General features: G+C 48.5%; 1 protein-coding gene across 1 annotated transcript in view; it reads left to right on the forward strand.

Annotated features, from left to right (window-relative positions):
* Positions 1-12,852, forward strand: part of MRPL49 (mitochondrial ribosomal protein L49) — a 100,209-nt gene that overhangs the window by 55,375 nt on the left and 31,982 nt on the right. The window contains exon 2 of the mRNA XM_069644959.1: positions 10,247-10,409. Coding sequence (XP_069501060.1) covers positions 10,247-10,409 — 163 coding nt within the window. The remainder of the gene's footprint in view (positions 1-10,246; positions 10,410-12,852) is intronic.

Consider the following 12,852-nt stretch of genomic DNA (forward strand, 5'->3'; position numbering starts at 1 on the left):
AGTTCCCGATTAAATTAAAGATTGGGGATACTAACAAGGCTATCCTCTGTTCCTGGTGTTGTAAAGGTTTGTTTTGATCCATCCTGAAATGCCTCTTTTTGGGCCTGATGGTCTCCGACCCTGAGGCTCGCCCCCTCGCCTAAAAAAGATTGATTCTCCCTTGATGTTGAGGCGCCAGGTTCTGAACTTTGTCCCTCATCAGTTGATGAGCTGGTAGTATTGGTAAATGATACCCACTTTCTCCTATTAGTTTGTCTATTACAACCAAGATGTTGATATCTTTTTTTTAAGTTTATTAGATTTTTTTTACAAGACTGAAACTCTTAAATTCCTTGTTCACTACTTCCAGTTTACCCTTTGCGTCTGCAGTCAAAGAATTGTTTTAAAAAGACTGCTCATGGAGATCTAATTCTTGTTTTATTTTGACTGCTTGATGCTCAGCTGTGTTTATCTGAGTACATCTTGAAATGTTCCCTCCCACACTTATTGGTTTTTGTTTTTGAAATTGGCAACGCGGGTTGTCCATTTCAAAAACTGGTAAGTGCGGGTCCAGAATCTTTAAGAGGCTGAAGATTAACGAATCGTTTGCTGGCTCCATCCTGCTCTGGCGCTGCCCAGGGCTGCCACCATCATACGACCAGACAGTCCAGAATGGGTGGGACCCACTGACCCTACATAACCTCTTCCCAGGTCGTTCCGTCGTAACGTTTCCCGACTTCTCGGAAAAACTGGGCTCCGGCCCCATTAAAACGTTGCAGTAGTATAGAATTAGAGCTGCTGTCAGATCGTGATGGTCGTTGTTCCCTTGTGAACCTGAGGTATGCAAAATACTAGATATGGTGGTGACCACCGGGAATCCCAGAGGCCTGGTTTCTAAATTATATAGGAGATGTCGGGATGTCAACCGCTACCCCGGAAAGCCAGAGAGAGATGAGGGATACCTGGGTACTCCGATAGATGGAAGTACAGTGGACACTCTTGTGTCGCCTCACCAAGGAGGTGTCCCTAAATGCCAGGCACAGACCCATCCAATTTAAGGCACTCAATGGTTTACAGTACACCCCTGCGAAAACTACCAAGTTCGCCCCTCGGGCAAATGGCAGTTGTACAAAATGTAATGCAGATATGGCTGATGCACACCATATGTGCTGGGAGCGTCCTCGTGTCGCCCAATTCTGGCAGGAGGTCACTGATATTCTTCATATATGTACCAGAGTCGTCCCGAGAACACTACCCAAATACTTGTTTGGAGATATTGGCAAGATATTGATTAAGTTGAGACGACTTTTCAACATTGTATGCTTGTTGGCTAAAAAATGTTTACTGCTCAGATGGAAGTCCAAAACTACCCCCGACATATCAAGGTGGATCCATAAAATGACATATGCTAATGAATGTGAGGAGGCCTATATTTCTACTGTAAGACCGAGCTGTAGGCCAAAAGATATTTGGGAACCCTTCTGCGAGAACAGACAACTGATTGATTACTACTAAATATAAGTAATTGTATCTACGGGAGTGTTTACATGATGGCTCCAAAAGCGGGCACTGAGAGCCAACTTGATGTATAAACTATGACTTAATTGTATGATGTGATTGAGGATGTATGTTTCTTCATTGAACTGTAAATACATTTTTTTCTTTTCTTTTTTTTAAACTGGTTAGTGCGGGAAGGAACGACATGTATAGGGGCACTTGGAAATGTACTCGGATGCATTTACATGAACATAGAACGGCATTGTCGGCATTCAGATCCTGAAGGGCTGTTTTGTGCTTTTTGTATTTTTCATTGGGGCCAATTGTCTATGTTTAGACATGAAGGAGGCACTCTTAATGGTCTAAATGGAGGGTAGTTTGAAAGATGTTCGTATACTGGACACTATTGAGTAGTGGGCATTAGCATCGCACATTGAGGCAAGTCTGAGATTCTCTTTTTTTGGTCCCACAATTGTTATTTATCAAAGGTATAGTATGTTATGCACTGTGCAGAGACTGCAATGCAAGTACAGTGACTTCAAGTCGGTTAACCCAAATTAAATGGGTGTCCTTTGTTTTGGCATAGAACGGAGGTTGGAAAGCGACTGCGCAGGCGCACACAATGGCCCAGGTTGGGATGTCACAGATGTCCACACACTGCACTGGAATAGAGTTGTAGTGAAGGTCAGTTACACATTGGAAAGATGTGATAAAGACGTTCCAGTCCATGAGATTTTGCATTATGGGTCCTCATTGAGTTAGTTATTTATTTTCAGTCCTGTTGCCACATGTCGTGTCACAATGTCCTTCGCCCTGAAGAAGGCTGGCCTGATGGTTTGCAATCAACCATATGGCCGACACTCGAGTTGGCATTTCTACTAAAGCTCATATGTTGAATACTTATTAAGTTGACCAGCCATAGTCACGCAAATTGTAGTCCGTATGGCTAGCCGAAAAGTAGGGCAATCCATGCAGAATAAGGGCTCTGTGATGTTATTCAGTACAGCCTGTTAATGTTAAACTGGATAAAATCTGTTATCTTGCACAGTAGAGTTAGGTTTTGCACATAGTTTCTTGTTGTCCAAGGGTTTTTTGGGGTTTGTGATAGGTCTTTGTATCTCTCTGAGTAGGTATAGTTGTTTGGTGTGGCATTATTCCTCTGGTAACAAAGATTGTATTTGTTTTCAGAATTGTGGCACATTTGTTTGTACAATTGTTGACATCCTGCCATTTCATTATTTGATTGTCCATGTTGTCATTATAATTCATTGCTTCTTGTTTACCGCTTATTATTATTCATTGATGTTAAAATCGACAGCAAAAATTATAAATGAATTTATAAGTGATTTGTTTTCCCACAGTTTGTTTAAATTTCTGGCACAGGCAGTTGCTTTTGGGCTTGGTGTTCCACGAATACCTATACCTATGCCTAGGTTTCTGTTGTGGACGCCCTATGGAATCAGATGACTTGTGTTTGAGTTCTAACTTCTACACTCTACCACATTCTGTAATCTTGGTCAATTCCCTTTACCTTCCTGTCATGATCTGCCAAAAACAGTAGCGCATAGACATTTTATAACGGACACTGTATGACGAATAAGCTACAAAAAAAAAAAATCTTCACATCTTCATCCTTTTATCATTTTAGCCTATCCCCATAATAAAAGTTAGTTCTTCTGGATTCCAGGATGGCGGCCGGCAGGCATTAAACGTGCCGACTATGCGCTCCCGTGCGTGAATATAGCAGTCCACCACCCCGCTTTTGGCCGGCGGTCCATGGAAAAGCTGCGGCAAGGCTTCTGGAATCTATCTGGGGAGGCAGTGAGGCGCAGGGAAGGAGAATATCGCACCCCTGCAGTGCGTATGCCCCGGGCTGGCCCGGCTTGAGCAGCGAGCGGGGAGCCTGCCCGTCAGCGAGCGAGGCCTGGGCAGTGGAGGAGGTGCCTGTCGGGCTCCTAGCTGCAGACAACTGGCTCCTACAGAAGGGGGAGAGGAGGAACAGAGCACCCCCGTGTGATTGGAGGAGGAGGAGGAGCAGCAGGAGGAGCAGCAGGAGGAGCAGCAGGAGGAGCAGCAGCAGGAGGAGCAGCAGGAGGAGGAGCAGCAGGAGGAGGAGCAGCAGGAGGAGGAGGAGCAGCAGCAGGGGCAGCAGCAGAGCTGAGGCGGAACACCACAGTGAGTTGGGGACCTTGCTGGGCGGCTCGTGGAGGAGCGGGCGGGTCCCCGGCCACCAGAGGGAAGACGGAACGAGAAGCGGGAGCTGCTCCAGCTGCGCCCGCGGTCGCGAGGCCCCGTGCTCCAAGAGATCTGGGGGGGAGCACAGAGTCGGTCTTGGAGCCTGGGCACTTTGGCAGGCGGCGGCCCCTGTGGCTCTCCAGTGATGGGGGCCCAGATCAGGGTGCTACTGGGGCGTAGCAACCCCTGTCAAGCATATTAAGTGGCTCCAGAGGGGGCACGAGTGGAAGAAGGGCCAGCGGAGCTGCGCTGGCCTGTTGGAGGCTTCGCACAGGTAGATTGGCCCCCGTGGAGATAATTGGTGAATGTCTGGCTCCAGTAAGTGACTGGGGAGCAAAAGGAAAGGAGCGGGCCAGAACCCACACTGTATGCAATAGATTGAATTGATGGCCACTTGAAATAAAGGGAAGAACGGAAAATCAGCGCAGCACCCACGGGATTCACAAAGCACCCTCCACTCTTTGTGGCCGGCACAGGATATGGGAGAGGGATCGGAGGGCAATAACGAGGGATCGGAGGAGAGGAGGGCCGCGGAGGGGCCGCAGGAGCTGACCCCGGTCAATAGACAGGACTTCCTGGGCGAGATTCAGGCATTTCAAACCAGGCGCTTCAAACCAATCTGGCTAAGACATTCCAGGAGCATTTTCAGCTTATGCAGGCGGACCTGAATTAAGCTCTTGGGGAGATCAAGCGGGACCTAAGACAATTGGGTGAAAGAACCGATCTTCTGGAAAGGGGTCTCCAGGAAATGGAAAAGGAAACTACCGCTAACAGTGAGGCCATAGAGTGCCTCGATGTGGTGACCCAGAATCTGGAGATCCAAAGGGAGGACATCAAAAACAGGTCTCGTAGGGTTAACATAAGGGTGAAGCTGCTGCCGGAATCAGTTTCGGATAAGGAACTAAAACAGGAAATCCATGGCATCTTTGCTGAAATTTTAGGGGAGGCTGCTCCGGACAGCATTGAATTGGACCGCATCCATAGAGTTGGTAGACTGTCCAAGGGGCCCACCCCGAGACCGAGGGACGTCCTTGCCGCTTTTACCAGATACGCCCAGAAGGAGGCAGTCCTCCGAGCGGCGAGGAAAAGGGAACCAATAACGTTTAAAGCCCAACAGAGAGCCTTGTATCAAGCTCTGGCTAGCATCACCCTGATAAAGAGGAGACGGATGGCACCGGTGTTGAAGCCACTAAATGAGCGCGAATCACGCTACAAGTGGACATTTCCATTTGGCTTAGTATTTGACTGGGAAGGACACCAGAAACGGATAACGTCAGTCCATGAGGGAGCTAATGTGTTGCGGATTGACCCGGATGAAGGTCCCTCGAGCAGTGCTGGGTTGGCCACAGGCAGCAGGCCAAGGCTGTGGGAGTGGTCTACGGTGGGGGACAAAAAGCGGAAGTTCCTTAGGGGGAATGGCATGTCGCCGAAGAACGGAGGCGGGGCCTGCTCAGGGCGCGGGGTTGGCAGCTTGGGGAGCACCTGAATAGGAACAAAATGTGCAAGGGGTGGTGGACCCTTGACGGTGGCAGCTGAGGCTGGGGGGGGGGGGCTTGGGGCAGGGGGCACAACATCCTGGGGTCAGTAAGGGCGATGAGGCCCGGTGGGGGGGAAGGGAAGGAGCGGAGGGAGCGAATGCCTGGGGTGGTTGTCAAGTTGGGCGGGGGCCGTCTCACCCTAAATTGGGGATGCAGGGTGGGAAAGGGCGGGGGGAGGGGAGGACTCAGGAGGGGGTCGTAGCGACCAGTGGAGCAATTCAAGCCACATGGAATAAGGAAAAGGAGACAGAAGGTAAGAGAAGATGGGGGGGGGGGGGGGAGGATCAGAAGAAGATGGGGGGGGGGGGGGGGGGGATCAGAATGCCCACCGTTGGGGGAGGAGGGGGGAAATGGAGGGCAGACCCGGTAAGGGGGAGGGGGTCGACTAAGAGGAGCATACTGTATAACGGCGCGGTCTTCAAGTGGCTAACACATAATGTTAGGGGGCTGAACTCCCCTCTTAAATGTACGAAATTGGAGCAATTTACCAGGACCCACAAACCAGATGTCCTGGCGATGCAGGAGACCCACTTACTGCGGAAGGACAAGCATCGCCTGCAGTTGAAGGGATTCTCTCAAATACTGTTTGCATCGGGCCCCACAAAGAAAGGGGGGGGTTGCCCTGGCATTTGGGAGGGGGATGGACTTACGAGTGATCAATATGCTCCGGGACAAAAGCGGGAGGTAAATCATGGTAAGAGGAGAGTACATGGGCACGCCTTACACTATAGCCTCAGTGTACAGCCCGAACGCGGGCCAAGATCAGTTTGTGCGAGAGATTCTGGGTACCTTGCAGGACTTCGCGAGGGGGCAGGTGATACTGATGGGAGATTTTAATTTGGCATGGGATAGGAGGGGTGACCGCACGCAGCATGAGGGGGGGTGGTGGGGGTGCGGTGGCGAGGAAGCTGGATTGCGGGATATGTGGAGGACGCTAAGGGGAGGTAAGGAGGGGTTCACGTTTCTCTCCGATGTTCATAGAATCCAGTCAAAAATTGACTGTATCTGGGCGTCTGCAAGCCTGATTGGAGGGGTGGAATCAGTAGAGGTGGGTCCCATGGGGATAGCAGACCATAAGGTTGTTCAGATGAAGCTGCAGCTGGGGAGGCACAGGTCGGGTTGTGGAGCTGGAAATTCCCTGAGTTGCTTGTGAGGGATCAGGTGATGCGGGAGGAGATAGAAAGTAAGATTCGGGACTTCTTTAAGCGGAACAACAGCTTGGACACGATAGAGGATCAGGTGGGATGCTTTTAAAGCTACCTTAAGTGGGGAACTAATCGCTCTAAAGGCAGAGAGAAACGGACTGATGAGAGGGCTAGAATCACTGTTGGAAAGTGAAGTGGTGAAGTGGAGGCCACCAGGGTACAAGTGGGGGAGAACCCCACTAGAAAGGTGTACAAAGAATATAGGTTAGTACAGGGCCAGTTGGGGATCCTAAGGACCAAAAGGGCGGAGGAGGCTATGCTCCGGATTAGACAAAGATTTTATGCGAAGGCCAATAAGGCAGACTCATTTCTGGCTTGCTTACTGAGGGTCAACTGGGAACGGAATGTTATTGTGGCCATGAGAGATAAGGGGGGTGAGAGACTCACTGGGACTGAAGAGATAAAGGGGAGGCTGACGAGTTTTACCAAGATTTATACTCTTCACAGAATCCATTGCCTGGGCCACACGGAGTTCCTGGGGGCTCTTCCCCTCCCACGGTTATCTAAGGGAGAGAGCTAGGTCGAGCTATCACGGAAGACGAGATAAGAGCCAAGGCCCCGGGGCCAGACGGCTATCCAGCGTCTTTTTATAAAACCTACTCCCATCTGTCAGTTCCACATTTAACACAACTATTTTACTCATTTGGGTCCAGAGGCAGCATTACCCCCTCAATGGAAGAGGCTAAAATAACACTCTTACATAAGGTGGGCAAGGATCCTGAAGAGTGCACATTGTATCGACCCATTGCCCTCATAAACACAGAGGCAAAAATGTACATTAAAATATTAGACGGGTGGCCCACATGGTCGAGAAAACACGGAAGACGACCACTCCGGTGATCCTCCTAGCGCTAGACGCTGAAAAAGCCTTTGATCGGGTGGAGTGGTCGTTCCTGTTCCAAGTCATGGAAATGATGGGTCTTGGGTCAGAGTTCATCAACATGGTCGCGGCAAATTACAAGAATCCCAGGTCGCGTATCCCAGTAAATGGAGGAACATCACATCCAATTAGGCTCCGGCGAGGGACGAAACAGGGGTGCCCCTTGTGTCTCCCCACCCCCCACCCTGCTCTACGCTATATTTGGAACCCCTTCTACTGGCTATAAGGGAGGCAGACAAGATTCAGGGCATACCATTCAGGGGATATCGGCATAAAGTGGCGGCATTCGCTGATGACTTGTTGCTCAGATTGACACAGCCAAAGGAGTCCATCAGGGCGAGTATAGAAGTGCTGACCACATTCGGGGAGGTATCGGGTCTGCGGGTCAACTGGCAGAAGTCCAAACTGATGAACTTGTCACTAGAGGAGAATGAGGCGAGGGAATTAAAGGCACTCTCCCCGTTCAAATGGAGCCCGGGTAGGTTACGATACTTTAGGATAACCCCTTCCCTGGGCGTTGGTACGGTGCGACTACTCCCCCATGCTAACAGCAGTTAAAGATCTGAGGAGGTGGAGTGCCCTCAGGATCTCCTGGCTAGGGAGGGGGGTGGTACTTAAAATGGTGATTCTACCCCGCATACTCTATTTGTTTGTCGATTCCGCTATCCATTCCTGCGAGCTTCTTTACAGAATTGGACAGAGTGGTCAAAGAATTTATCTGGGAAGGCAAGAGGCCACGCTTGTCCCGGCGCCTTCTCATGGCGTGCAAAGGGCGGGGTGGCCTGGCTATTCCGGAGTTCAGGCGATAACATGAGGCTGCACTTCTCCGGGTGATTAGGGAATGGTTTGCGGAGGACTATAAGAAGCACTGGGTAAAAATGGATGGAGCAGTTGCCCGACATCACCCGGGGGAGGTGTAATGGCTTCCGCGGAGGCTGAGACCACCCCATATCTATTTGAGTGATATAACAAAGGGAATGGTGGACACCTGGGATAGGGCAGTGGAGAGGGATTTTGTCCTTTCCATCCCCGTTTACGCCTATCTTCAACAAACGGGATTTTACGCCGGGCTGGAGAGGGGAGCTTTCCGAGTGTGGGAGGGGTTGGATGCAGGACGCTGAGAGATATGTTCCACAACCAAAACGTGAAAACCTTCGAGGAATGTAAGCAGGAATTCGGAGTCGGTGAGGGGGGGGGGAAGGCACAGATGCTTCCAAATTAGACACTGGGTCCTGTCGGCTGAGGTCAGGAAGGCGGCTACGTGCGACCTAACACAATTTGAACTGTTCCTCCTGACCCACGAGGGTTCCAGAGGTCTAATCTCGGACCTATATAAACTCTTAGAGAGCACGGGCCCGAAGGTCACCTGGCCGTACATGAGGGGATGGGAGCAACAAACTGGGGCTGAAATGGAAAGAGAAGACTGGGAGAGGCTATGGAGGACAATTCCAAAGGTGGCTAAAGCGACCCAACTACAAGAAGCATGGTATAAGTATATATATATATGGCTGGCACCATACCCCGGCCCGTCTGCATGCAATGTACCCGACCACTTCAGGGGACTGCTGGAGGGGAGGCGAGGAGGCGGGTACGGCTACTCGCATATGGTGGGACTGCCCTCGTATTAGACCCTTTTGGTGCGATAATTGCATATGCCCATTCTCAGGCCCTAGGGCTGAAGGGCAGTCGGGACCCGCGGGAGATCTTGCTGGGGAAGAGAGCTGCAGGGGGTGAAGGGGAAAGAAGAGGGAGTTTTAAGGTGAAAGTTGTATTCACCTTGGCAGCGATGGGTCTAATCGTACAGAAATGGAAGAGCCCAACGATTCATACAGTGCAGGACTGGCTAAGGAAAATGTGGGACATTGTCTCATTGGAATGGGCCACATACGCTTCTGATAGAAAGTTGGGGAGCTTTTCAGCTGATTGGGGTGAGACTGTGGACTACCTGAAAGGGGAGGTTAGGGAACAATGGTGCCCCCAAAGACTAAAGCTGCTGGACATTCATGGCTAAAGGTTTGGCAGGGGGTTAATGGGAATGATGGACCTATTGGCGCTACGACCAAAGTTAGGGGGGGGGCGTATTTAGTTGCCGCTGTTTTCTTATTGATTTGTTTTACATGCTGAAATCAATAAAAAGAAGTAGTTAGTTCTTCTAAATGGGCCCTTTGCCTGATTTCTGATTCCTGTCACTCTCCCTATTACTGAGGTTTCTTTCTAAAAGTTTTTTTGTTCTGAACATAGTTTATTACATTACCGTACACAGGTTCCTTATACTCGCACACACTTACGATGGTGGGGATATGTGCCCCAGCAACCTTGGCTCAATCTGTAAATTAATCTCCTACCACTGGGCTCCCCTCTAGCCTCTTGCAGGCAAACGTTTAGCAAATCCGATTCCGTTGCACATTGGCAACCATTCCAAAAAATGTATTGGGCTTCAAAATTGTGGCCATCTGTCTAGCAGTGTGCTGAAGCTCTCAGAGGCGGGGGGGAATGTTCGAGTTGGAGGTCCTCTCTCTCGGTCAACATAGATGATCTAAAACGCACACATCGGTAGAAGGCCCACACTTGCTGGTGAAAAGCACCTATCTTTAGACCTTTACAGCAATAAAGAACAACTGCATATTCAGCTCTTGGGATGGATCCCAAAAGGCACAGATGTCTACAGAAAATGGAAAACCAAGGATTTTGTTTTGCCTAAACCAATAAGCAGCACAGGATGAGGTAAATGGCTAAGGATATATAAAGATATGTTTGCCGTGCATACACTGTTGATTTCGGAACTGCGATGCAAGTTAGTTTATGCTGAAGTCAGATGTGTCACACCTGTTTTCAAAGACCCAGAGTTGAAATGTGTGTCTTGTGATGTTTCAATATTTCTGGTCTGACATTTCCTTATTTTTCTTTGGCAGAGTCACTTGGTTGGTCAGCTTGAAAATGTCCCCTCTGAGTATCCTGGTATTGTAGAGTCAACCGAGGAGTACAAGTTTGTGGAGAGACTGATACCACCAAGCAGTGTCCCGAACCCTCCAAAACATGAGGGTCCGACACCATCTGGATGGAGAGCACCCCAAGGTAATGTGATTTGCAGGATGGCTGCTGAAAGTTAGGTGGTGTTGCAAGTGCTACATAGTTTCCACAACAAATTAAAATGAGTCTATATTTTTGCCTTGTCACTTAAAGAAACGTGAAATCTGATGTTCAGTAAGGACTGCCCACCTGTCTTCGCTTTTCACGTAGACGCTCTACACCTTTACCCTTGTTTAATTAGATGACTGCCTGTGTAATACCATATGACACTGTGTGAATTAACGGTTCATTTCTGTCCAGTGTGAGAGCAAGAGGTGGATCTAGCTGAATTGCAGGGAACACTACAGACTGGAATAGAGCTGATTATCCAGGGAACATTGCTAGCTCACCAGGCTCGGAAACGTTTGCACAGAAGCATCGTCCCAATAACATATTGTTCATAAGTTTATAATGTCATGAGGTATGGTTCAAGATATAAGGACATTCTAACCATGTCCAAGCAGGGAAGTGTCCAAGTGGCATGAGCAGCTAAAGCAGACTGGATGTTTAAATGTATTGAGAGGTCCAACCAGGAGGCTGCAATTGGTGAATCTAAGGCCTGTCCACCCAAAGTGCTTTGGTTATATTTCCTGATGGCATGTTTCCCCCATACTGTTCCCAAAATATGTTCCAGGCTTGAACGTTTGATCTGGGCCGGCAACCCTGTGTGTGCTATTGATCAGGCAGGCTTTGAGGGAGGTCTGCATAGATCCTGTTGGTTTAGTCTTCGGTGGCAGAAACGTCCAGAAAATAAAACGGACATGGGTCTTTTTATACAGAGACTTTACCTCTGAGTTGCATTTTCTACCTAGAGGCTCATGAATCTACAAATCGGTGCCCCATGCCCCATTTTACAACTGATGTCTTCTCGGGTTATAAACACAGACTTCAACGACAGTTATTCCCAATATGGCAAATCTACTGGTGGAGGTCTTTAGACCGCAGTGGCAGCTGCCAGTTAGACCTTAAATGCTTCATTCTGAAAGCTATCTCTGGTTAGACAGATTTACCAGACTTTGGCGTGTGGCAGCAGACCTACACCCCTACCTACACAGATTTTACATGTTCCATTTTACATAGTCAATGTTCTGTTAATTTTGGGTAGCACATACATTGCACATGTACACCACCTCTAGGTACTAAAACCCAGGAATAAGAACAATTATAGCAAACGGTTCAGGCAAAGTCGTGGGGTGATTGAGGAGGTTATCACGATGCAGAAAGTCAGCCGGAGTGAGACGTTCGAGCTTTTCAGAAAGAGTGGTGTGATTTTGTTTCTTTTAACAAAGTGAATTGCTATTAAATACAGGGGTGTACAATTTGCACTCGTCGCTAGTGATATTTGACTCTTTGCAAGTAAGATTGTGTGCTGTGTGTATGTGAAATGAGGTGGCGAGTTACTGTTTTATGGCTGGCTAGTAGCTTGCAACTTGAATTGTTGCCCCCGTTGTAGAGTACGGGTTCCAGATGGGCAAAGTGCATCTGCCAGATTTTTCAGAAAACGTCTGTATTCAGCCCTGTTTGGTATGTACAGAAATGCAACTAGCACGGTCAAATAGCCTGTTCTATGGGATGGTTCCCACTCTGGAGGGTCTTCAACCATGTTTTAGCGCACTGTACCATTCAGAGAAGAGAAATACCCATTTGCATATCAGTCTTGTCCTGCCCACAAGGTTAGTCCAGCCCACCATTCTCTGAACAAAGGTAGCACCCGCAACAATGGGTTTCTACCTTGTTCAGCATCATCAGTGATGTTGTGACACTCTGTATTACAGGTACAGGTAGCTAAAAGGTGCTTATAGACCCTCCGGAGTAGGAACCATCCCACAGAATAGGCTGTATATGAGTGGTGGTAGGGTAAATGTTTTACTGGAAGACAGGTTTCTAGTTTAGGGAGGCATGGGAGAATAGATGCTTGATCCAAAACCTTGGGAAGGGGCGGGGTAAGCCCTAGGATGGGACTCTTACAGACACCGTACAGGTCCTTTTTTTGTTTGGTTTGTTTTTACCTTCATTTTGAAAATACTCTGGTTGATGGCAGAGACTAGACTAGCTCAGACGAAGATGCTCAGGCAATGCGTTTTTTGCTATGGACTTTGTGGTTCAAAGTACTCAATTGAACAAGATTCCCCTTAAGTTTCAGTGAACAAATATATGCTTTAATCAATTTCATGATAAAAGGCCCCTGAACTAATTGCTTTTCTCGATTAGTTGTAGGTTCAAGCTCCTTATGTCTCTAGGCTCTTTTCAGCCTGACCGTTTCAGTTTTAGTACTCTGGCCTAAACCTACTATCCTCGGTTTAAAGCTCTGGTGCCTTTTTAAGATTCCTTTCAGAGCCACTGTGGTGAGGCCAGTATTCTCTAACTAAATAGTGAATGGGGTATCTTTTTTAGTTTTGTTTATGATTGTTCTAGAAAGTATGTACTTTTGTGTTTTACCATAACTATT

The sequence above is a fragment of the Ambystoma mexicanum genome, chromosome 2p (genome assembly GCF_040938575.1).
Source record: "Ambystoma mexicanum isolate Mex_15411 chromosome 2p, UKY_AmexF1_1, whole genome shotgun sequence".
In the NCBI taxonomy this organism is placed as follows: domain Eukaryota; kingdom Metazoa; phylum Chordata; class Amphibia; order Caudata; family Ambystomatidae; genus Ambystoma; species Ambystoma mexicanum.